Here is a 27,006-nt window from a genome sequence, read left to right on the forward strand (position 1 = left end):
ATCATTCTATTTCACGTCTTCACTGTATATTTTCAACTAAATGGCTGTTTATTCATGGGTAAATTATTGTCCAGACTGCTGCTGAAGCGCCACATAATCGGATAGGTCGCCTGGTACCTGTTACTTTACTCAGCGCTGGCCAAGTTGGACCAATCGCAGTCCTTTGCGATTATTGAAAAGTATTTTTAAAAATAATAATTTTAAATAGATATCAGTGGTATATTTATATTTTATATCATATATAAAATACCTGGTAACGATAGATTCAAAATAGAATACTTCTGAGAGTAAAGATGTCCCCAATGATACAAAAAAGGTGCTGAGATTTGAATGAGATTCAACGGAGGATTCGGCTTTCTGAGCAACAGTGCGCCCCCTTCTAGGACAACACAAGAGAAACAGTTAAATTGCTCAATGGCGCGATACAACCACTGTGTAGTCAGTATTGTTTTTTTTTTTACCATAGTATTTGCTATGCTGTTCCTATTTTGGCACGTCCATTTCCAACTTTTATGTTCATTCCAGATAAATAAACCTGAACCGAACCTTAAGAAAGTAGTCAGTGTGTGGCGGATTTGAATTTTGCATGAATATTTGAAATTTACAGTGCTAAATCAACATAAAATTGATACACACGGCACATTTCTGAAACCAGTAAGTAAATCTTATGTATTTCATTGTGACAATCTTAAGAAATGGAAGTACAATAGTCTGTTATGTAAATCTCATTAGAGATTTATTTGCTCTAAATATTGAATTAGTGGAAAAGTCGAATGATTTAGTGGATGTTGTTATTATTTATTATTATGTTATTATTTATTAATGCCTTCTAATGCCTTGCTTTTTTATATTTTTAATTATTAATAGCTCTAAATTAAAATATACATTTGCCATGAACTGTTGTACACGAACACAAATTAGACAACAATGAACCTTCACAACAAATCCATTGGTTATATATTCTGTACTGGTATATACAATAAAGCTAAACAAAACATCTATGATAGCCCAACCTAGTTTATTAACTGCTAGTCCTTTCATATTAAACATGCAGTTTTCCAAATTGGGACATACATTTGATGTAGACGTAATGAGCACCTGTTATACACCTGTTCTTCTAGATCTTTGGTGTGGAGCTATACAATCCTCCACTGATGGATCCAGACTTGAGTGACTCAAAATCCTCTAAAGGTTCCACTCGAACACCAGAGAACAGAAACAAAGTAAGAGAATGCCTATAATCCACCAGCAGAAGACAGGCGGTCATTCCTGTTTACAACAAAGGCAGTGTTTTGCACCTATCAGTCAATCATGTGTGTTGTTGATCATTGGCTGTTGATTACATCAGCATGTTACACATGTAATCTCTACCGGTTAATAATACACAAAGATCCATGGAGTTTGCCCAGTTTTGCACACTGTAGACATTGCAGACTTTTGAGGACATTTTCAGATGTAAAAAGCTGAAGTTGTATTTTATTTAGATTGCAATCTTAATAGTCCAGGCTTCCATGTCTGTGTCTTATGAGATTCTTGTGCTCTTCAGAGAGAAAACAGCAAGCCGAACCATAAAAAGAGTCTGCAGGAGGCACGGAGGAAGGGCAGAATGGATCGGAGTAAAGCGGAGGAGGATATCAGCAATGAACTCCAAAACCTGGTAAATCCTTCACCATGAAATGGTGTAAATCCATGAAAAAGTAAATCTTATGGAAACTGTCAAGAAATGTCTGGGGCACAATGTACCACAGAAATTGAAATTATATTTTGCTAAATGAATAGGAAGCCTGTTTTTAAGACTTTATTTTCATGAAAGTCCATTTAACTCCCTGGCCCCCAATTGTCAATATACTACTATAATGTTAAAAAATATACATTGGTGATATATATTAATTACATAAATTACATTTGTAAAGTACAATTGTATGTGTACATCATTGTAGAATTCCAGGATTATTTCAGGATTGCTAAATTAAAGTAATAAAAATGATAATTTTTCGCATTACAGTAATGTGTGAAAAGGTACTTAAATGTCAATAAATAATGTCAGAATACAAAAGATTGTCCTAAAATAGGCTCCATTTTCTTTATGCAAAATATAAAGGTACATTTGCACAAAATTGTGCATTGAAATGTAATGTCTTTGGGTCGGTTGCATCACCCATGCATAGGTTACAACTTAGCCTAGTTGTGGCATAAATGAGCACTAAACTACAAATTATGCACTACAAAACATTTGAGCATTACCTTATGTGTAAACTAAATATTTTTAGAGGATTCTGACCAGAAGTAGCGGTTGGAATAAAAATGCGAACTGATTGACTGACATAAATGAGCTGTTTTAGCAGACTTTAATCCTGTAATCCTAATGTTGACATTTACACTCCATTTGTAAAAAAAACTCACTTCTTAGCAGCGCTTTAGAATGAAACCGATCTAAAAGGTGAACCTTCCTGTGTGCATCTTCACCATTTCTGTTTACAAAATTGAAGGCAGCTAATTGGATCAATAAACGCAAACATCATATTATGCGACTATACATTGCTTTACGGAGAGCTTACAACCCACTAGCTATGTCTTAAAACAAACTAACTAGTACCTCATAAATCCCGTAGTCTGAACTTTATTCATGAAGTGTCATGAAGTGCTAGTTTTTTTAAATAATTTGATAATCTTCCCTGAGGTCCTCTCATAATGTTATAAAAGTTTTTTGCACCAAAATTTTGTAATATATGATACTTTTCCACTCTGTTTGTCCCTCTCCCTGAAACGCTCAGTTTTGGCCTAAGCGCCTCCTTAAAACTTCAATGTAAACACACACTGTTTTGGTTGGCTAACATCATGCAGCCCCTCAAATTCAGTAAACTCAATCAGAACAGAATGAACCTCGACATTATTAAACAAAATTGCAGGGTTTACACATAACGCATATCCAACACATTGCATCCGAATATATGAAACTGTTAATCTTGAGCACAACTGTTAACGCTCAGCACCATAAACTATCAAACAGTCATGACAACAAGTGGCAGCAGCTAAATGAAAGAGAACTGCTTCTCACTTTCATAGTTGTAACTTGACACATCGTCTTTTAAATGCGGACTGATACATGGCAGCAGTCAAAGAGTCTGTATTTTTATTTATTTTGTACATAAACATGAACTATAGTCTAGATGGGTCCCTCTTTGGTTGGTTCAGGAATAGTTAGCCACACTCTGCGTCAGTGGGTGGGGACAAGTGTCCGATTACGCATGGCGTGGGATGTGTAAATATAAATGAGAAATATATCGCGACGAACAGACAGATTTCAAAATGAGATGTATCAGCAGGGTGGTATCTATAAATGCTCTTTTTCTTTTCTCCCCAATTGGTAAGCCCAATTCCCAATGCACTCTAGGCCCTCGTGGTGGCGTAGTGACTCGCCTCACTCCGGATGGCGAGGATGAATCTCAGTTGCCTCCGTGTCTGAGACAGTCAATCCGCGCATCTTATCACGTGGCTTGTTGAGCGTGTTACCGCGGAGACATAGCGCGAGTGGAGGCTTCACGCTATTCTCCGTGGTACTCACCACGTGCCCCATCGAGATCAAAAACCACATTATAGCAACCACGAGGAGGTTAACCCAACGTGATTCTACCCAGTCCTCCTTATAAATGCTCTGGGGTGGAAGTTTTGAGTTCTGAAATTTACAAATGTCTAATATCTAAATATCAAGAAAAATGTTTTCTCCATTTCACAACCCCTTTAATTGAGACCTTACGCACAGCTGGTGCAACCCTACCCAGGTGATTATTCAAATTCAGCTATTAGCTTGCACTATTTTTCTTTTGTTTGATTGGGTTTGCATGCTAATAATTGAGTGTTTTGAAATTGGCATATGTTTGAATTGTTTTTCAGGATGTGCATGGTAAGACTAAAGCAGCAGGGACAGGTCTGGTTTATATAGATGCTTTGACTCGCTATCACTGCCTCTGGGATGCCAGGTGATATTTTATTAGCTTGCATGAAGGACTCTTTATGGATTCTATGAATCATTCAAAGACAGATGCATTAAGTTTGTATTACCTTGAAACTAAATTATAATTAATTTGAAGATGTGCTTAATGATGTGTTTTTAGTTATACTGTACAGCAATAAGATAAATATTATTGTGCACTTAGTCTTCACTTTTAAACCCCATTCCAAAGAGTTCACTTTGAGTTATTGTATAACAGCAAGTTGGACATGTGGTTGAAAGATGTCTTGTGTTCAGTCACCCAGAGTGTCCGGAGAGAGTGAGCACTGTCATGGACACACTGCATAGGGAGGGTTTGCTGGCACGCTGTGTACGAGTGGAGGTAGAGAAAATCCTGTTGTTATTTTATTTCTAATACGTTAGTACTTGTCTTAGAGCATTTTAAAATGGTTCATATTTGTGTTTCAGGCCAGAGCTGTGTCCGAAGAGGAATTGTTACTCACTCACACGTACGTTAAGCATTATTACACAAAGACAGCTTATACACAGTTTATTGGGTTCATTTTGTGTTTATGTGAGATTATATCATGTCACATGTTGAAATGTGTTGTGTACGTACAGGAAGGAGTATGTAGAGCTGATGAAATCTACACAGAAAATGTCAGAGGAGGAACTGAAGACTCTCGCTAATAAATATGACTCTGTCTACTTGCATCCTGTGAGTTTGTGTGTCGCCGTATCACTCATGTCCAGTCAAGCCCTGAAATATATGGTGCATTGAACTGCTCCCATATGAGATCTAATGATTATTAAAGCAGTAAATCACTCGATGCTGTGCATTACAGTGATTTTATCAGAGGTGCAGGACCAGATTGCAATATTGATTACCTCACAAATCTGTGTCGACGTTCTAATCAAGTTACAATATTTTTTGTTACTTTTTCACATTGTTTTTAAAGCGAGTGGAATGCCAAAAAGTAAAAAAATAGCCTTAAATATGGTAAAATTATTGTAATGCACTGCCTCAAGTTGCTTATTTCTTACTTACAATGCTGGCAACAGTGTTCTATGAATAAGCTAATTACATTTAATAACGATTATAATAAAAATATATAAATTGAGGGGCCAAGCACACTTCAAGTATTTTAGAAGTTTATGTCATGACCTCTGGCTGTATTGTAAAAAAGGTTTTAGAAACAAAATTCTAAAATAATTTGGTTTCTAGATGAGAGGGTTCAAATGTTATGTGGGATTTGCTGATTGTGGCACTAAAGAATTTGTTTGAGGCAGGGCAAATAGTTTTATAGAGGCTGGATGTGAAAATGGGAAAACCTTAAGATTAGTGCCCTTGTGTGCAAATGGATCCTTTAATCTTAAATTAAAAGAGCAAATTTTGTTTGTTCACATTGATGGTTTTGCTGTTCAGATTCACTTGCCTATTTGACCTAAACGGAGCAATGGTGACACAGAGGGGCACTTTTGACATTTAAATAGCTCTTGGGCTTAAACAGTTTTTTGTTTTTGTTTTGTTTTGTTACATATTGTCAATATAAAATGAGAGGAGACCTGAATTTACAAACAAAGAACAGTCTGATAAATGTTAATAGGCATTTTATTGCTAATCTAGATGATTTACCAAGTAAATGGCCCACTTTAGCTGACATCATCCTGTTCAAGTAAAGATCCTTTGGTGTAGTGGGCCAGTGCTTTGCACACTTTGCCACTCAGTTGACATGACTGAGTTTGTTAAGGTTGGGAGGGCAAATCATTTTCCACCCTGTTTGGGAAAAAGATAAGATTAGTGCCCTTGCATGCAAACTGCACCTTTAAACTTAATTAAATTAAAAGAGCACATTTCTTCGAAGGGCAGCATGTTTCCCACACACATATGATGTACATCACAAATTCTCAGTGATTCCAAGTTGCCCCAAGCTGGGCTTGGACCAGTGTTCTTTCGATCTCTACTGCAAACCCTACCTCTGCACAATACTGCCAAACGTTTGACAGGTGCTAAAGAGACTTACCAAGCTGAGAGTCACACAAAATTGCTGCTGAGGTACTGCTGTTGTTCATGCATGTTTTGAATAATAAAAAGAACATTTTAAAGACTTAGAATAAGGAAGCAATAATGCATAAAATGTTTATCTTAAATTGAATAAGCATTTTGAACACTATGTGGCACTGTCTCCAAACTGCTCAGATACACTCGGAGCATGATGTCGAAGAAACATACCAATTGTTTTACAGATCTGACAAAGTGTTCAAAAGACAGTACTTTATAAAAAAAATAATCAAATGTAAAATGGCAGAGAGATGATATGGCTGATATTGTAAAAACTGGTATCATCAAAATCCTCATGACCCAAGGAATTTATAGACACCAACATTATGATTTTAGTAAAACATTTTGAGGTTTTTCTTTTTGTGGTCCTAAGGAAGCATTTTAAATTTGCTTCAATAGGACAAGGCATTGCCGAGATATAGCCTCACTTCCTGTTTTAAGCTGGCCTCGTTAAATTAGTTACAGCGTAATTCTGTAATGGGTGAGTAAATAAAAAGGCTTTTAATAGCTTTTGTGTAGCTCAGTCTGAAGATCATCTGGGAAAATCTTGTGAAAATTGGACAAGGTTTTTAAGAGAAGAAAAAAAAATATTTAAGACAAAATTAAAGATGGCAGCCACTGTAATGGGTGGTTTTAATATATGGGGCCCCATTACCATCTCCATGAGGAGAATAATCAGAGGAAAAAAGAATAAGGTTTCTAGACCAAAGGGATCAACATTTATGCACACAAGAAAAATGCATTTTTTAGCTGGTGATGGCGCTATAGAGTTTGGCCGAGAGACCCTGAATTTTGTGATTAGGCTATTCATACCCACCCTTATCAGTGTGCCAAATTTCATATCTTTCCTCCAATCCGTTCATGGGGTTGCCATAGACTCCCAGTCAGAGGAAGAATAATAAGAAGACAAATGGAACGGATTCAATAGGTGCCAAAGCACCTTTGATGCTTGGCCCCTTATAATAATTTATATTATTTATTCATTATCAATAATTCACCATAAACAATTCTTCAGCCAACAATTCACAGATGTATATCATCAGCTATGATACAACGTCTCATTCAATCACACAGGAATCTTTCAGCTCTGCCTGTCTGGCGGCTGGATCAGTTCTCCAGTTGGTGGATAAGGTGATGACTTCACAGCTGCGAAACGGCTTCTCTGTAGCAAGGTCTTGTGGCACTTCTTTTCCTTTTATAAAAATTGGAATATCTCTATTTTTTGTTGTTTTATTGATGCATTTGATTAACTGTTTATTTCCATATATGCAGGCCTCCAGGTCACCATGCTCAGACAGATCAGATGAATGGCTACTGTATGTTTAATAATCTGGCCATCGCAGCACGTTACGCTCAGAAACGGCATGGAATTGAGCGGTGAGAGCTTCAATTTCAATTCTACCATCATACTTGAACCCTTTAAGATGCTGTATGGGTAAATTCATTGTCAAATTATTAATAACTATAGTCTTGACCAACGCAGAATAGGTATTGTTTGAAAGTTTAGAAGCTCTACTTTCTACTGCAAAGTACTTTGAAATTTGAAGAGAAATCCCAAATAATTTTGAAAATGTATATATAATAATTTGCACTGCATATTATTGTAATCAGTAAAAACATCAAACTCATTAAATAGCCACATGTCATATGTTGTTGGAAAGCTCCCAAAAAGTAGAATACAACTAGCCTATTTGTTTTACTCAAAAAATCTAGCAAGTAATAGGTTTATAGCGAGTATATGTCTTTGACAATTATGTTGGTGTTGCTTATGTAGTGCATTTTTGCATGTAGCTTAACAAAAAACAAACACAAGGAAATTGGATGCATAGATCATTAGATATTCCACATGAAGCACAATGTTACATATGGCCACAAGGAGATAGTGCCAAGTAAATGACACAAATTCAGTGATGCAGACTGATTGAGTCAAAAGGTATTCATTCTGTGAAATCTCAGTCATAAAATCATGTCTGCATGCTATGCAAACCTTTAGTCTTTGTTGTGTTTGTATATGTAATTAGTTCTTATTTACAATTATTATGTTTTATTTGTTTGGAGAGGCTTTTGGACACATGGAGACGTTTTTGGACACTATGATCAAATTATTTTTGTAATGCTATAACTTTTGATTGCTTTGTCATATCAACACAAAAGTTTTTCTCAGATACAGATGACATTATTGGGAACAAAACAAAAGCAGTTTTTCTTCAGAGCTACCTAATTTACACCCCAGAGATATATTATGTAAAATCAGAAAAATAAGAAAGTAAATTTGTGGCTCAATTTATTGTGTTGTTTTTTTCTAGCCGTTTCTTGGACTGAAAGTCTCAGAATGTATCATAATCTATATCATTAAAGAATTTGAAAAGTTTTTTTTAAATGATATCAGCTGCAAAATCATCAGGGAAAACGAAAGGTGATGGAAAATGCTTTTACATCAATGAAAGTTGGTGTACAGATGTAACGGCTTTGAAGAAGATTTGCTGTCCAAATCTATAAGCACTCTTCATCAACTGTAAGCCTTTCTACTCACTTTGGGAGTTTTCCTAATTCATTCTGGTGAGTGTTTATATCCCGCCACATGTATGCGTGAATGCAGCGTTGTTGCAGCTAGCTGATCACATCACAGACACGGAGCAACAATACCCGGACTCACTTATTATTACTCTGGGAAATTTGAATAAAGCTAACCTCACCATGAACTGCCAAAATACAAACAACACATCACATGCCCCACCAGAGACAGAAATATACTGGACCACTGCTACACCATCGTAAAGGATGCATATTGCTCTGTCCCACGTGCAGCTTTAGGACTGGTCACTGTCAGGTTCATCTCCCGACCCACAAGCAGAAACTAAAATCAACTAAGCCTGTAGTAAGGACTGTAAAGAGTGGCTAATGAAGCAGGGCTGGATCTATAAGCCTGCTTTGACTGCACTGATTGGAGTGTTTGAAGCTGCAGCCACAGACCTGGATGAGCTCACAGATACTGAGACCTCATATATCAGTTTCTGTGAGGATATGTGCATCCCTACTAAGAAATTTGTATCATTCAATAACGATAAACCATGGTTTACAGGAAAACTCAGACAGCTTTGTCAAGCCAAAGAGGATTCTTGCAGAATTGAGGATAAAATAGTGTACAACCAGGCCAGGAACACACTGACTTAGGAAATCAGAGTGACTAAAATAAACTACACCGAATAGCTGAAAAAACAGTTTCAGCCAACGATCCTGGATCTGTGTGGAAAGGCCTGGAAAGCATCACCAAGTATAAGACACCTCCCCCTCGCTCTGATGAACTAATGGCTGAGGAACCGAATGTGTTTTACTGCAGGTTTGAAAAGCCCAGTCTCACACCCCTCCCCTGCTCTGATCTTCATATCACACACACACACACACACACACACACACACACACACACACACACACACACACACACACACACACACACACACACACAAACACAAACAAACAAACAAACTTTCTGAAACAAAAGACTAGGAAAGCTTCAGGCCCAGACGGTGTTTCACAAGCCTATCAGAAAGTCAGCACTGACCAACTGGCTCTTAACTTCACACAAATCTTCAATATGTCACTGGAGCAGTGTGAAGTTCCCTGCTGCTTCAAGCGCTCCACCATCATTCCGGCCCCCAACAAAAAACAAAATCACAGGACTTAATGACTACAGACCTGTCGCTCTCATGTCTGTGGTCATGAAGTCGTTTGAGAGACTTGTTTTGGCCTACCTGATGGCCCCTGCTGGACCCACTTCTGTTTGCTTACTGAGCAAACAGGTCTGTGGAGGATGCTGTCAATATGGGACTGCATTATATCCAGCAACATCTCGACAGTCTTGGGACTTATGCAAGGATCCTATTTGTGGACAGTTCAGCCTTCAATACCATCATGCCTGATCTTCTCTCAACCAAACTGACCCAGCTCTCCGTGCCCACCCCAATCTGTCAATGGATCACCAGCTTTCTGACAGATAGGCTGCAGCTAGTGAGTCTGGGGAAACTCACATCCGGGACCCTCACTGTTAGCACTGGTGCTCCTCAGTTCTCTCTCCACTGCTCTTTTCCTTGTACACAAATGAATACACTGCAAAGGACCCCTCTGTCAAGATCCTGAAGTTTGCAAACGACACCACTGTCATTGGCCTCATCCGCGATGGTGACGATTCTGCATACAGACAGTAGGTTGATCAACTGGCTGTCTGTTGTGGTCACAACAACCTTGAGCTGAACACACTCAAAACAGTGGGGATGATAGTGGACTTCAGGAAAAATCCCCCTGCACTCCCCCCTCACCATCCTGAACAGCACTGTGGCAGCAGTGGAGTCATTCAGGTTCCTGGGCTCTACCATCTCTCTGGACCTGAAGTGGGACACCCACATATCCATTGTGAAGAAGGCTCAGCAGAGGTTGTACTTCCTTCGCCTGCTGAGGAAGTTCAACCTGCTACAGGAGCTGCTGACACAGTTCTACTAGACCGTCATTGAGTTTGTCCTGTGTACATCTATAACTGTCTGGTTTGGTCCAGCCACCAAATCAGACAGAAGGAAACTATATAATGATATTAAACAATAATATCAGTAGTAAGCCTGTGTTTTTACGATTCAATCACATCTTCATTAATACAGTCAAACCACGACCTTCATTATTTTCCTCTAAAAATGATTTTTCACTTGAAGTTCATTTTAATGTGTTGCAAAAGCCGTTTCATGCTATGTTTTATTCAAGTCTGTGGTATGAGAGCCTGAAAGACGGCTAGACTTAACCCTGTTATGCTATTGGTTTTTACATTTCCAGAGTTCTGATAGTGGATTGGGATGTGCATCATGGACAGGGAATCCAGTATATTTTTGAAGAGGATCCCAGGTAAATCTGTCCTCATTTGTCAGTTTGATAATAATGCATCATGTGCATACATTACAAATCAGTGTTGCTCATTAGTAAAGGTGGTCTCATCTCCTCTCTCTTTCTGTCTGTCAGTGTGTTGTATTTCTCAGTACACAGATATGAAGAAGGCTCATTCTGGCCGCATCTCAAAGAATCTGACAGCACTTCTGTAGGTTTAGGAGCAGGTCAGGGCTACAACATAAACCTGCCCTGGAACGAGGTAGTTTATGCCATTCGGTGCCATCCAAACTATGCCATTATTTATATTCACAAGGAGGGCTATAGATGTCAAAGGGACCATATGAAAAACAGGATTTAATTAAGAGTTTATACAGTATCTACTGTAGAATACACTTCCTCCCTAGTCAATCCAAAGTATTTATTGAAACAAGGATGCAAAAATAAGTTATTTAGAAATCATCATGGATACGATGCCACAACCATAAGCTCATTAACATTAGACCATCCTATCAATTTTCTGCTACTTGGCCATTATTTACCTTCCAGAGTTTTCCACCAGAATGATTTTGTTATGCCAGGAGACAGATTTCACAAACGATAAGATGAGCCAGTCATAACAGAGATGACTAATTCAGCCTTATTAATTATAAGGCTCAGAGGTAGGGTGGAAATATGATGTAAAACAGCCTTGACAAATGTTTTAAGAGAACTTCAGGTGAAAAAAGAAGTGTCAAATATGGCCTCACATAATTTAGAACAAATGTGGCCTGACCTCTTTATTTAACTACAGGTAGGGATGGAGGATGGAGATTACGTCACAGCCTTCCAGCAGCTTCTCCTTCCTGTGGCGTATGAGGTACAAACACCTCACGGATCACACATTGGACATCTGATTTACTGTAAACTCTCATTTAATGTGTATTTTTTCATAATGGCTGATTTCTTTGTTTATGTGCTTTATAGTTTCATCCTCAGCTGGTGTTGGTGGCAGCAGGCTTTGACTCAGTGATCGGTGACCCAAAGGTGGGAAAAATAATTGAATTACCATTTGTGCAATATTTGATGATTTATATATATGTATTTAACCAGTATAGGTCTTTGGGCAATACTGATATCTAGAGAGTAGAATTGCCAATAGCCAATATGATGCCATTATAACACAATTTAAGGAATTAAAAAATAAATACATCTTTTTTTTAAAGATAACAATGCTATCAGTAGATTTTGTAAATGACACAAGTCTACCACTCAATCTATCACTGAACTGACAATCAGTCCATCAGTAATTTGTACAGGATTCCTATGGTAATGGAAAACCTGGAAAATTTAGGGAATATTTAAAAACAGTGATTTTCAAGCCTGAAATTCTTACTTAAAGGGTTAGTTCACCCAAAAATTTAAATTCTCTCATCATGTACTCCTCTTCATGCCATCCCGAATGTGTATGACTTTCTTTGTTCTGCAGAACAGAAGTAAAGAGTTTTAAAAGAATATCTCCAGCTCTGTTGGTCCATACAAGTGAATGGTGACCAGATCTTTGAAGGTCCAAAGAGCACATAAAGGCAGCATAGAAGTGATCCATATGACTCTAGTGGTTAAATCCATATCTTCAGAAGCGATATGATAGGTGTGGGTAAGAAAGAGATATATATTTAAGTCCTTTTTTACTATAAATTCTCCTCCCTGCCCAGTAGGTGGCGATATGTATGAAGAATGTGAATTGCCAAAAACAAAAGAAGAAGATTGTGGAAATGAAAGAGAAAGTTTAAAGTAAAAAAGGAATGTTGATCGGATTCTCAGCCAGATATATCGCCCTAAAACCCATAAAGTCACACCCCCACCACCTCATACCAGGTATGGGCAGTGCGCGGTTGATTGCTAGGGGTGTGACCGAGCAGAAGACATGGATTAAACCACTGGAATCGTATGGATTACTTTTATGCTGCCTTTGTGATTTTTGACCCTTAAAATTACTGATCACCATTCACTTGCATTGTATGGACCTAAAGAGCTGAGGTATTCTTCAAAATCTTCATTTGTGTTCTACAGAAGAAAGTAAGTCATACAAATTTGGGATGGCGCAAGGGTGAGAAAATTATGAGAGAATTTTCATTTTTGGGTGAACTATTCCCCCAAATAAAGGAAAAGTACACCCCAAAAATATAAATCTCTCATCACTTACTCTCGAACTCAAAAAGATCTTTGAAGGATAATAAGATGTTTGTTTCCATACATGGGGTCCAAAACTTTCAAGCTCCAAAATTACATAAAAATCTATACAACTTGAGTGGTCTAATCCATGTCTTCTGAAGCAAGACTATCGTGTTTTGGTGCGAAATTGACATCATAATATCCTTCAAAAATCTTTGTTCCTGTTCTGCAGAAGAAAGAAAGGCATACAAGTATGATACGGCATAAGGGTAAATGATGAGAGAATGATTATTTTTGGGTGAACTGTTCCTTTAACAAAATCTTAAAATCATAGTAATTTCTACATACCCTGTGATCACAAACTTCTGGAAAATCTTGGAAATGAATTTGTCAAAAAATGTTGGAGCCCTGTTTGTATGTATGTTATGTTGTTGTTTATTGAAGATATCCTTGCATCTCAGGTATTCGTGTGGTGTCCTTAGAGATGATGTTGTCCATTTCATTATATTAATTGATTAAAATGTTCGTTCTGTGTGTTTAGGGTGAGATGAAAGCGAGTCCACAGTGTTTCTCCATCCTGACGCACATGTTGAAAGTTCTTGCCCAGGGCCGACTTGTACTGGCTCTGGAGGTGACAATACTATGCTAGTGTCAGAAATGACAAAATATTCTTTTGAAAACAATGTTCCTTGTGGTTAAACATCTCACTCAGACTCCTTGTATTTGAACTGTTAGGGTGGATATAATCTCCAGTCCACTGCAGAGGGTGTGTGTGCCAGTGTGAGGTCACTCCTGGGTGACCCCTGCCCTCACCTGACCTCTCCAGGTGCCCCAAGCGAGAGGTGAGTGAACTGCGGAACACATACTGTATATCTCTGTAGTCCATTATTTTACTGCAATATTTGTGTCATTTACTTTGCTTGTTTGGTTCCAGTGCTTTAAAGTCGATTTCAAAGACCATCTCAGCTTTGTATCCATTTTGGAAGAGTCTTCAGACTTTTGGTAAGAACTCAGACAAAATGTATTATTTGCAAATATACATATATCCATATTAGATTGGTCCGTTCTCCAAAGCGGTCATAAAAATAAACCTTAAAATAAATCTAATTTGATCACCCAGTATTATTGTGAAAATAGATAGTATAGGTACACTACCATTCAATAGTTTGGATGACCAAGACAAAGCCCCATTTTCAGCAGCCATTACTTTAGTCTACTATAAAAACACTGTTACATTATTCTAAAGAAATGATGTGCTAATTAGGTGAATAAACACTAAAAACATAGTTTTTTAGTGTTTCCTAACATTTCAATGGTAGTGTTTATTATAGTGACTTTTAAAATGTATCTGTCTGTAAAAGTTTAAATTAATTGCAAAAGGTTGTCAGGTTGTGTTTATTCATTTCTGGACAGTATCTCTCATTATTTGAAGACGTTTCAATGAGGGAATTTCATCCTAATGCAACTGAAAACGCTACTCATTGTTCAGACAATGACAAAGGAATCACACTTCCTGACAACATATTACTAAAGCATTTAAACTACGGTCATTTGGTAGAAAGCTCCCCAAACTGTGTGTGTTTGTTGACTTTCAGAGGGGGGTCCTCTGTCCGATGTCACTCCTCTACCGGCGCCAGTATGTTCTGAAGTGCAAGTTTCATCTCCAATTACTGGACTTGTTTACGACCAGAAAATGATGCTTCATCACAACATGTGGGACAGGTGAGAGCCGACTTATGCTTAATAACATAAACGTGCACAACATGACGCCATCAGCAAAAAGCATAAATCGTTTTAGTTTGTGCGTGATTTTGATACGATGGTGCATGAATACATTTAAAATGTGTCCATTTCCACAGCCATCACCCAGAGCTTCCTCAGAGAATCTCCAGAATCTTCGCCCACCACAAGGAATTGGGGCTGGTGTCTCGTTGCTATCGGATACCAGCTCGCCTGGCAACAGAAGAAGAGCTGGCGCTGTGCCACAGGTTAATTGCATTGTAATGAATTAATAAGTATTGTGCACATGGATGTATTAAGTTACATACAATTCTGTTTTTTATTTGTGTGATCGTCTTTTCCTGAAATAATCAATGATAACTGATATGGTTCTGTCTGATTACTAAAATTAATGTTGTGCATTTTAACCATTGAATATGATTTAATTTAAAAACATTTCGTCCCTTGTGTTAGTCCAGTGCACATAAGTTATATTAAGGGCACAGAACACATGAAACCCAGAGATCTGCACCGCGTAGGGAACGAGTACAACTCCATCTACATCAGTAATGAGAGCTATAACTGTGCTTTGCTCGCCGCTGGATCATGTTTCAACTCCGTACAGGCTATACTCACGGGCCAGGTCTGTATATTCATTTTTCAGCGTGTATCCTTAACAACTAATAAGCTTTGGATGTCTTACTAGAATGTTATTGCATGTATTTATAGCAAAGCATCCACATGAGTGTCAGTCCCTTTCATGTAGTGTATCGTCCTGTAGGTGAGAAATGGTGTGGCTATAGTCCGCCCTCCTGGTCACCATGCAGAAAAAGACAAGGCGTGTGGATTCTGTTTCTTTAACACGGCTGCTTTAACAGCACGCTACGCCCAAAGCATCACATACAAATCCCTGCGTGTCCTCATCCTCGACTGGGACGTTCACCATGGAAATGGCACACAGCACATCTTTGAGGAGGATGACAGGTTTGTCCAATCTCATTTTAAATATTATATGGTTCATAAAGCTTTTCCAAGTTCAAGTATCGGTCTGGACTCCATAAGTCAGATTGCTTCAATTGTCATGCTTCAGAAATGTAAAATTCGTAATTGAGTGTACTAGAGAACTACTTACTACATAAAATTCTTTATATACTGTGTATTGCATTGTGTTTTTTAAAGATAGTATTTGAAGCAGTATGCAACAAATATGTTTAATTTTATTGTTGTCACATGACCTTACCATGTTGCATGTTTAATTCAGTGACTGGTATTCAGATATTTTTGAAGTACATATGGTTAACTTATTTTGCATCTTTAATACACAATATATTTGTGTAAAAGTGTCTCAAATTTGTCACAAATTAACATGGTTGGAAAACACTAAAGCTGAACTAAATATACTAAAAATTACCTCAAATTTATTCAAGTATTTGATACGTGATATATTATAACATTTTAAAACAACAGGTTTCCACTTCTGTCTGCCAAGAACAGAAAGTTGAGGCTGCAGTGGGCACAGGCTCACCAAAACTGGAAAGTTAAAGACTGGAATAACACTGGATGTTTAATGTTTTTGGCACCATTCTTAGTAAATTCTAGTGACTGTAATGTGTGAAAATCCCAGGAGATCAGCAGTTACAGAAATACTCAAACCAGCCCGTCTGGCACCAACAATCATGCCACGGTCAAAATCTTTTTCCCCAAGCTCCTGACCCATATCTGCATGATTTAATGCATTGCACTGCTGCCACATGATTGGCTGATTATATAGTAACATGAATAAGTAGGTATGCAGGTGTACCTAATAAGTGGTCAGTGAGCGTATTTAAATTATATAATTTTAAGCAACAATAACTAAATCATACAAGTAAACACTGAAGACACTAAAAACGAATTGTCATTGAGTAAACCCTATCAAATGCTCATTTATGCATACTAATTGTTTTAAAAAAGAAATAGTAGCTGGCATGGCAATATGAATATACTGGATATGCAAAACTGGATGTTTATGTGCACCTTGACCACCAGACCTTTGTCAAAATTCCTAAACAAAGATCAAAATTTCTGACTGTTAGAAATTCTGACCTCCTAGAGGTTTCGATCTACATTCACCAAACTCGGAACAGACCTTCAGATTGTTCTGGAATAGTGTGCTATGTCCTTTTTAGATGATCAGACTTTAATTTGAGTTTTGCACAGTGGAAAATCACAAATCTGTAAAATCCTATCGACTTACATTGACGGAATGTTCAAATAGGCCAATGGAATGCTCATTAATTCAAACTCCAACCTTCATAAATTCAGATGTAAACAAATCCACACAAGGCCTTTGATCTCCTAAAGGTTGCACCAGAGACTATTGAGCAGAGACAGGCCACTTCTATTAATATGAATGGGAGAAATTGGAATGCCCAACGGTCTATGGATGTAGAAATGAAGTCCCGCCTTACTTGCAAGAAAGACTTTGGTTGCCCTCTCTCTCTCTCTCTATTATGATCTATATGACATTTTATATGACGATCAATGTTAGTCTGTCTGACTATCTCACTAGCTAGCTAGCTGTTTGTCTAACTGCAATGTCTGTTTAACCATCAAACTTGAAACTTTTAAAAACAGTTGAAGCTTTCAGACAATGCTTTGCTATCATGGACATTATGTCTCTCCCTCTATATGCAAGGTCGTAACTATGTCTTGAACACTGGGGGGGACCTAACCATTTTTGGGGTGGGAGGTTACGGGTGTTGAGGTCACAAATATAATAGTCCTCTTTGGCCCTTTAAAATATTAAAGGTGCTGAATGCAATAATTTACTGAAGGCCCAAATTGTGATAATTATCATATGGGTTTTGAACAACATAAGGGTGAATAAATTAGTGATTAAAAGTACATTTTCCATTTTTAGTTGCTAATTCTTTGAGCACAGACCTGACAAGGTCATACATGGCAATCTGGCCATATCTGATTATTGGGGGGGACTTGTCAATGTATATTGTGGTTACAGCTCTGCCTATATGGCATGCTTGTTGAAATGAGGAGCACCTTCAGCAGAAGGTCATTTGTGCATACTGCCATGATATTGTACAATTCATCCCCATGTGCAGAGGGACCACTGACGTTTTGGTGAACTTGCTGGTAAATTAGCAACTCCACCCAAACCCTCTCATACTCATCTAACTTCTCATCCCCACCCCACACACACATATATTGTGTAATAATGTTTTCGGATGTCATATACTGTATTTATTTTATTGTATTATTAAATGTGGTATTGTATAGTTTTAATGTTTGTCTGCTTTTGCACACTAATTTCAAGGTCAATAAAGTACCTACCTACCAACCTTCCTACCCGCCTGCCTACCTTGTCAAGCCAACATCTAGTTAATCTTCTCTCTCTCCTCCAGTGTTCTGTACATCTCTCTGCATCGCTATGAAGACGGGACCTTCTTCCCCAACTCAGAGGATGCTAACTATGATAAGGTGGGACAGGGGAAAGGCACAGGCTACAATGTCAACATCCCCTGGAATGGAGGGAAGATGGGAGACCCGGAATACATTGCAGCATTCCATCACTTAGTGATGCCAATAGCCAGAGAGGTAAACCACAAATCCAAGACTTTCACAGCATATGCTCATCTTTACTTAATGGCCACAATGGCATGTAGTTTGGTGTTGAATACTAAATACTTTGTGTTGTCTGGGTCTTAGTTTGCACCAGAGCTGGTGCTGGTGTCTGCTGGGTTCGACGCAGCACGGGGTGATCCATTAGGAGGGTATCAAATCACCCCAGAGGGCTACGCCCACCTCACCCACCAGTTAATGAGTCTGGCTGCTGGCAGATTGCTTGTCATACTGGAGGTGGGTTTTTTCGGGTTATGTTCACAGATGGAAAATGCGTACACTTTCTACTAATGGGTGATAGATATGGGTTTTCTAATGGACGATGCTTATATATAATGCATTTGAGATGTACTCAAAATTGTACTCCATTTCATACATTTCACTACAAAAATTTTAAAAGAAAAGGTTTATTATTTATTGACAAGTTTGGAATTGTCTTATATACATTTTGGTTGTGTTTAAAAGTGGTTTATGATGTCATCTACCCCGTTTCACCACAGGGAGGATATAACCTCGCCTCCATTTCTGAATCCATGTCCATGTGTACAAGTATGTTGCTGGGAGAAGCCCCTCCCACTTTGTCCCATTTGCCCCCTCCCCACCACAACGCAACTGTCACCATCAACAACGTCCTGCGTGCTCACGCCCCCTACTGGAGATCCCTGAGAATACAGAGTGAGTTTGCAGCGAAATTTAGAAGGGTCTGTCTGCATCCCAGAGGCATGCCCACTACAAGGAACACCCACTACAAGTTACGCCCCCTTGAAAAAAATGGCAACAGTTGGATGTCACATTTATACAATGTTAGTTGTGTTAATTTGGTGTCCCACAGGAAATCTACACCTATTGCTATATCTAACCCTAAACAGAAAGATACAAAAATGTAACGTTTCTAAAATGATTAAATATACTGCAAGTTCTATCTAAAACAATCATAATGCCATATCTCGAGGTGGCGACAATGAGGAGAAATGTGATGAAAATGAAGAGAAGTTGTACCATTGTGTATCTAGCAGGTTAATTGGCTAGCGGTTTGCAAAGTAAGCTTGTGATCTAACTGGAGACAGAACAAAGAAATGTTTACTTTCACCATATATACCTTCTGTTTAATAATATATCTTTGTCATATTAACATAGTCGAGACGACATGAATCATACAGTGAATGCATAGGATTTTAAAAGTTCTTTCAGTCAGTAGAATTACTTTGTGATCCAAGGGGGCGTTACTTGAAGTGGGCGTGTCGTGCAGTGGGTTTTCCTTGTCGTCTTGCGAGACGCAGACAGATACATTTGCCAAAATTAGGCAAAAGATATAATAGTTTACCCAAGTTCTAAACTTGCAGTCTGAATTGAATGCTAAATAAGAGACTGTGAAATAAGACAATAAATACACATGCAGAAACAAACATACAGTGCAACCAGTCCAGTCAAGATGAATTACTAACTGAATCTGTCAGAGCAGTTACTGAATTAAAGAAATATTCTGGGTTCAGGGCAATTAAGATCAGTTAACAGCATTAGTTGCATAATGTTGATTCCCACAAAAAATTATGTTGACTCGTTCCTCCTTTTCTTTAAAAAAAAAACAAACGTCAGGGCCTGGGTAACTCGGCAAGTAAAGACACTGACTACCACCCCTGGAGTCACGAGATCGAATCCAGGGCATGCTGAGTGACTCCAGCCAGGTCTCCTAAGCAACCAAATTGGCCCGGTTGTTAGGGAGGATAGAGTCACACGGGTTAACCTCCTTGTGTTCGCTATAATGTGGTTCGCTCTCGGTGGGGCGGGTGGTGTGTTGTGCGTGGATGCAGCGGAGAATAGCGTGAAGCCTCCACACGCGCCAGGTCTCCGCGGTAACGCGCTCAACAAGCCACGTGATACGATGCTCGGATTGACAGTCTCAGACACAGAGGCAACTGAGATTCGTCCTCCGCCACCCAGATTGAGGCGAGTCACTACGCCACCACGAGGACTTAGAGCACATTGGGAATTGGGAATTCCAAATTGGGGACAAAAGAGGGGTTAAAAAAAAAAGAAAAAGTCAAGGTTACAGTGAGGTACTTACATTGGAAGTGAATGGGGTCAATGATTGCTGTTGTAACTTGTTCATTATTTGAGAAGTAAAGCTGTTTAAATCATCGTTTTTAGGGGTGTTTGAGGGTTTAAAGCATCTCATCATCATGGCAGCAAAGTTGTAAAATTGGATATAACTTTACACAGAAAAGGTTTGTAAAAACAGTTTTATCACACTGAAATCATGGTAGCATGCAAATTGTTTATGTCTTGTGACTATACTTTTGAAACAGTGAGTATTTTAATGCTTACAGATTGGCCCCATTCACTTCAAATGTAAGTGCCTCTTTTTAACACAGATTTTTTTTAAGGAAAAGGACGAACAAGTGAACATCATCATGCTACAGCTTCTGTAAATGAGATTGACATATTCCTTTAACATTTTACTTAACTACAGATTGGATATTCACGTGTAGTTCTAATCTGTGCATTTGATTTAGTGGTATTTTAATTTATATACACTGCCGTTCAAAAGTTTGGGGTCATTGGACTGAAATTTTTCACATGATCTTAAAAATCTTTTGATCTGAAGGCGTATGCTTAAATGTTTGAAATTAGTTTTGTAGATAAAAATATAATTGTGCCACCATATTAATTTATTTAATTATATATATATTTTTTTTAAATTGATGCCTTAGGCCAAATAATAAAGAAAAGCAGCCAATAAGTGCCCAATATAGATGGGAACTCCTTCAATACTGTTTAAAAAGCATCCCAGGGTCAGGCAAAGAGTGACTACTTTAAAGATGCTACAATGTCTGCTTTGTGTACAAGATATTATTCTAATGCTTTGTGTTTTTTGTTAATTTATATCAGTTCCACAGTCACTCCGTTTGTCTTTGCCGTCTCCTAAACCAAAAGGCAAGCGGGCATCGGCTGGCAAGATCAAAAAATCTCCTCGCCAGTCCACCCCCGTCAAAAGTTCCGGTGAAATACCGCAGCATCACACCTCCCCAGAGGTTTTGGCTCCTCCCACTGCCGCCCACGAGCAGTCCGTCCTTGATGACCTTACTCAGGGCCTGCTCTCCCTGGATCTCAACACAAGTACCTCATCTAACCGCAGCCCAGCCTCAGTTCTAGTGGGAGGAGCAAGACGCAAGGTGAAATCCAACCCGCAGAGGAATTCGACAGGTCCGGAAGCAGATTCACCACAAAAACTGACGTTGGAGAAAGCCAAAGGAGACGGCGCAAATGCAGAGGCCACGCCCATAAAAGCAGAGACACCTGTAAGCAGTCTACAGTATAATGCTATTAGCTGTAGGTTTGGATAACTTGTCAACGTAAAAAAAAAAATGACAAAGGTGCATTCAGTAACTTTTGTCTTTGTGTCATCTTGGTCTTACATCTTGGCTATCAATAAAACATTTTTAATCGAGCACAATTACATATATAATATATAAATATATTTTCTATTGCACTTTTTATGCCTAGTCGAACCCTGAGTCTGTGGTCATGGGAAATCCGGCTCCTATTGATGACCAGGAGGGTCCTGCACAAGAGGGGGCTTGTGGTTACACTGAGAAATCTGTGTTTGAGCTTGTCTGTGGAGCACAAGACACGGATGGGGTAACGTGTCAGAGTTATTTTATGTTTTTGTTCTCTAAAAAAGGCACTCTAATTTTTAGTTTTTTGTAAAATGATGTTTGTAACGTAACAGCGGTGCGGTCTCTTCAATATTACACACTGCTCGATTTTGTTAGTGTGATTTTGAGTGCTGATCTAATTGTGTGGCTTTTGTTGCTAGGAGACGATGTACGTGGTGGACCCGTTGTCCTGGTGCCCACACTTGAAGTCAGCACGGCCAGTGCCTGCAGGTGGCATCGATGTCTTCCTGCCGTGTGAAGAGTGCGGAGGTGATGCTGAGAACTGGATCTGCCTCTTCTGCTACAAGGTTACATTTGTTTCAGTGACGCTCAAATTCTGAGTGAGAACAACACATACAAGTGCAAAACTGATTCATATAACCTTCTCAAAAAGTGCTGAATGAATTTCACTTTGGTGACTTAATATCAGATGATTACCAACATTGTGACCCATTAGCTCAGCGAACCAAGACGGCTGAAAGTTAGGGCAGGTGCTGTTGCGTGCACTCTATGAAACAGACAGTAAGAACCCCATAGACTTGCATTGAAGGAGGGACTCTTGAGCCATATTTAGGGACCAGAATATAGAAACTTGGTGGTGAGCATTTTTGACTTGGCTAGCAATCAACAACCCAGAACACCCTGGAAACTGCACAGCAACATGCTTAAAAACTATGGAGCACTATGTATTTTTTGGCTAATATTTGAGCAAATTAAAACCATCGGCATATTTGTTATTAGCATGAATTCGGCAATATGAAAAACAGATGGTTTATTTATAATTAATTAGTAACACACTTTGTAAAACTTTGTGAATTCAAATTCACAATCCAGAAATAATAATATCCACACATGTAGAAGGGTTAGAACTCCTCAGAACATGTAATATAAAAATTAATTTATTTCTCGTTTTCACGTCAAGATGGAAAAAACACCATATATGGACATGATATTTGTGAAATTGTACGTACCTATTGGCTACATGATGAGGGAAAACATCTAAAATGCTTTGAAACCAGCAGACTTTGACTTCTAAATGAAGTCTACGTTCAGCGCTTCAGTCAGCACTGTGTGAGCAAGCAGCGCTCTCTGGCGGTCTGGATGGCATTATCCATTATACCACTATAATGCAGAATTTGAAAGGAAGCTTGTTCCTGTGGTTGAAACTTATAATTTTTTCATGGTTGACATTTCTTTTGTATATTTTTATCTTCTGTTTATTTTATTTTGCCTCCTTAAATTTTGGCCTGTGTTCAACAGGTCCAATCCATGTACAATGGTAGTTATTTATTGTTAGAACTGTAAAAAAGCTTTTTTTTCCCCTCTTTGTACATTTTAAAAGCAAAAAGTAAAACGGTGATTTGATGACAAATTAATGTAATTTGCAAAATATGATTATAGTTATTGTTGAATACATTTTAGTAACAACTGGTAACGGTATCGGCCATAAATGTTAATATTGGTGCATCACCTATTAAAACCATAGTTACCCAGGTAAGTGCATAGCAATGTGCTAAAATACACTCACAACACCTTAGCAACTGCAGTGCAATGCCCTGGCAACAACCCACAACACCCTAGCATTGTGGTGGCAAGTTTTGCACCGACAAGCACCGTTTACTTTTTCTTAAAAATGTTGTTTTTATAAAACTAGTTTCAAGGTAGTGTTGAATGGTGTCTTTTTGTATATCAAAAATGAAGACTGTCATTTGATAAACAGTTGCGGATTGCATAATCATGCGTGTGATTTAGTTTCCTCAAGTTTAGTTTCACTTCTTTCTTTCATGCTGTGGCTGGTTTCAGGTGCTCTGCGGGCGATTTGTAAACCAGCATATGGTGACCCACGGGCAGGTGTCGGGCCACCCCCTGGTGCTGAGCTTCGCTGACCTTTCTGTCTGGTGCTACGCCTGTGAGTCATACATCCACAACAAGGTAGGTGCCAGACACACATCATTGGACTGCAATTTACTATTACATTTGTAATCTAATGTCAAGTGTTTTGTAAGTTTACTCCATTTCACGCTCTGTTTTCTATGCTATGTATTGATCTGTGTTGGGTGTAATCTGATTACAATGTGATTAATTACTCCAATCTAAGTAATTTTCTATTTAAAAAGTAGTGTAGCATAAGATTTTAAATTCTTGTGATCAGATTACAGTAACTGACTTTCAGTTAAGTTAGTAACGTTTAAGTTCATATTAGGGTTAGGTGGTGTTATTTAATGTTATTAGTGAGGTCGACTTGTAGAGGTTCAATACAAGTTAAGCTCAGTTGACAGTATTTGTGGCATAATATTAATTGGACTTGCTCCACCTTTTCTTAAAAGAAAGCAAAAATCAAAGTTACATGGATGCACTTACAATGGAAGCGAATGGCCCAATCAGTAAACATTCAAATACTCACTATTTCAAATGTATAGCCACAAGACATAAACAGTATGTGTGTTAACAACGTTTGTGTGTTAAAATAGCTAACTAACCTTTTCTGTGTAATTAAAGACATATCATTTCACAACTTCATTGCCATGATGATGTAATGTCAACAAACCCTAAAGTGACTGTAATAATGAAAATGTAAACAACTTTACATCTCAAATAATACATGTGTTTTAACAGAATAATTAATATAATGTGTAACGTGATCAATGGAAAGGAGGCGGCGAGAACCGGCTTTTCAATATAAATAATAGTTTAATGATAAACTTAAAAGACAACATAAACACACACAGGACGGACATGTCCGTAAACGATCTCTCTCTCTCGCACGATCCTCTGCAGTCGACCTTTATCCCTCACGGAGGCCTGATTAGTCTAATACGGGACAGGGTGTGTAGGATCACGACCCGGCCCCGCCCTCCGCCCTGCCACATTCCTCCCTCATTCTCTCAGGCTGGGGATCCCCCGGCCTGACATACATCCCCCCTTCTTTCCCTGGGGGAGGGCGTGCTTTAAGTCTAGTCTGCCGGCAGGTCATCCCCATCTAACTGGACGAGGGAGGGAAACAGAAATAATTAAAATGGGGGGTACTTCCTGTAACAGTGTAGTACCCCCCAAAAACACTAAAATGTAAAAGAGGGAAAACGCCAACGCAGAGTGACAGTGAGAGAGAGAGAGAGAAAAAAAAAACCTCTTACTCGCCACTTCTCCGATACGCCGCAGCTTGTTCCTCTGCCACTCCTCCACCCCCTATCGGATGACAGCCGCGTCTCTGCGGGCGGATCAGAGGCAGCAAGACAGCGACACCATCCCATTAATTTTCAATGAGAGCACAGCGACTTCCGCCGACACGAGCTGTTGCGACCATTGGCGACTAGATGTGGGCGTGTCCAGCGACGGGACAAAGATGAGACAAGTTCAACTTTATTCAAATGAAGAGCGATTTACGGAAGCGACAGCCAATAGGAGAGAAGACGGGAGAGCTCACGTGATCCTTCTCTCTCTCAGCTCCTGCAGTAACGGAAAGATGGATGAAAGACTAATTCTTGCTGTTAGCAATTTTCCAGTGCTCTATGATATGGATATGGTATATCCAGCCGCAGCTCTTGCACCAGCCGGTGGTACTCGCCGGGCTGACTCCGATATTTAATGGTTTTGTGGACCCAGACAGACCGGCGTTTGCGTTTTGCCGCAGATAAACAGCCGCTATGGCAAAGATTACGCCTTGTTTCTCATTCATCTTTGATATGAAGCATTTTATGTACTGATTCCATTTATATTTAGTCTTTTCAATCCAAAATGTTTGTTTTTAGCGGCAAGAAAAGCGATTCGCTGTCAACAGCAATGGAATGACATCCGTGAATGTCATTTATAAACATTACTAGGCAACCAGTAGTGGGAACGCCCACTAGCGACTTCACTGGCGACCTGCAGCGACAAAGTCGCTGGCATTGTGTACGCAGCTTTAGAGTCTGAAAAGGAAAATTTTGTTTCTATGTTTCTGTTTTGTCCTGACATTCTCGAATGTTTGGTTTTGCTGTTTTATTGTGCTGTAGAATCAATTTCACTGTTGTCTTTCTCTCTCTGCACACACAGGCGCTCCATGAAGCCAAAAATGCTGCCCATCTCATGAAGTTTGGAGAGGAGATTCCTCCATTCAACTGAACCAGCACAGAGGATTCATAGCCAGGCAGAGCAGCCAGAGAGGATGCGTGTGTATTTGTGTGTGTGTGTGGTATGAAATTGCGTAGTCTTTTTTGCATGAACTGTATGTGTCGTGTGATTTGTGTATGTGTGTAGGAGTGTGTGAGGAAAATGCAGTGAATCCAGCTACACTGCGGAAGCAAGTTTTCTGTTTGACTTCCTTCTTTGCTTGTGTGACCTAAAATGTCTAATGTGCTCCTTAGATTTGCATTGTGCCAAATCTGAGGTCAATACTCATTTTATAATTACACTGCAATCTATCCTGTCCTGTTGTTTGCAACTGTTTCATCTTAACCAAACCTTAGTTTTAAATGTGCAACATTTTGACTTTTTTTTTTTTTTTCAGCAGTTTGATTTTATGAAGGGTAACCTTCATACATTAAGAATAAAAAGCTAGCATGGTGCTGAAATCACAATTTGCCACTTGACAGATTTTTAGGATTTTAAATTGCACAGTCTTTTTTTTTTTCTTAACACAGGCAGCAGAGTTTGCTCTGTAATTTTTGGAAGGTTTCATGTTTTCATTGTATAACTCCAGACCAAGGTGATAAAACTGTGGAAATTACGCAACCACCTTAAACTTAAAGCAATATATTGTGCAATATTACCTGTAATTGTATTTGAAAAACAGTTATTTTCTTTTACTTTTTGTTTGTGTTCCTTTTTGCACAATTATATTGATTTCTTTTTCTTGATCAATTATTGTCAGAGTAACAATCCTGGTAACATTCACTTTGTAACTTTTGGTACACGTTGCAATCTAAATAAAAACCTTTATACCCAGTGTTCTTACAAGCCAACATGCTTTTATTTATTTATTTGTGAAATAAAAAAGTGAC

At 38.7% G+C, this 27,006-nt stretch overlaps 1 protein-coding gene across 2 annotated transcripts; it reads left to right on the forward strand.

Annotated features, from left to right (window-relative positions):
* hdac6 (histone deacetylase 6) lies at nt 1-26,962 on the forward strand. Of its 2 annotated transcripts, XM_052095156.1 has the most exons (28): nt 1-654; nt 1,122-1,223; nt 1,547-1,657; nt 3,895-3,980; nt 4,250-4,334; nt 4,421-4,461; nt 4,574-4,670; nt 7,089-7,186; nt 7,287-7,391; nt 10,833-10,901; nt 11,016-11,142; nt 11,674-11,739; nt 11,847-11,906; nt 13,576-13,665; nt 13,770-13,876; nt 13,969-14,036; nt 14,630-14,756; nt 14,894-15,022; nt 15,228-15,396; nt 15,535-15,737; nt 18,155-18,347; nt 18,459-18,608; nt 18,872-19,046; nt 21,261-21,670; nt 21,876-22,010; nt 22,189-22,335; nt 23,831-23,959; nt 26,060-26,962. In XM_052095156.1, exons 2-28 carry the CDS (start codon nt 1,155-1,157, stop codon nt 26,126-26,128), a joined length of 3,315 nt encoding a protein of 1,104 aa, XP_051951116.1. In that variant the 5' UTR covers nt 1-654; nt 1,122-1,154; the 3' UTR covers nt 26,129-26,962. The 2 variants fall into 2 exon arrangements, with proteins under 2 accessions (XP_051951116.1, XP_051951117.1); XM_052095157.1 differs by lacking the exons at nt 1-654; nt 1,122-1,223 and adding an exon at nt 1,402-1,455.
* The last annotated feature ends 44 nt before the right edge of the window (nt 26,963-27,006 follow it).

Source organism: Xyrauchen texanus, chromosome 27 (genome assembly GCF_025860055.1).
Source record: "Xyrauchen texanus isolate HMW12.3.18 chromosome 27, RBS_HiC_50CHRs, whole genome shotgun sequence".
In the NCBI taxonomy this organism is placed as follows: Eukaryota; Metazoa; Chordata; class Actinopteri; order Cypriniformes; family Catostomidae; genus Xyrauchen; species Xyrauchen texanus.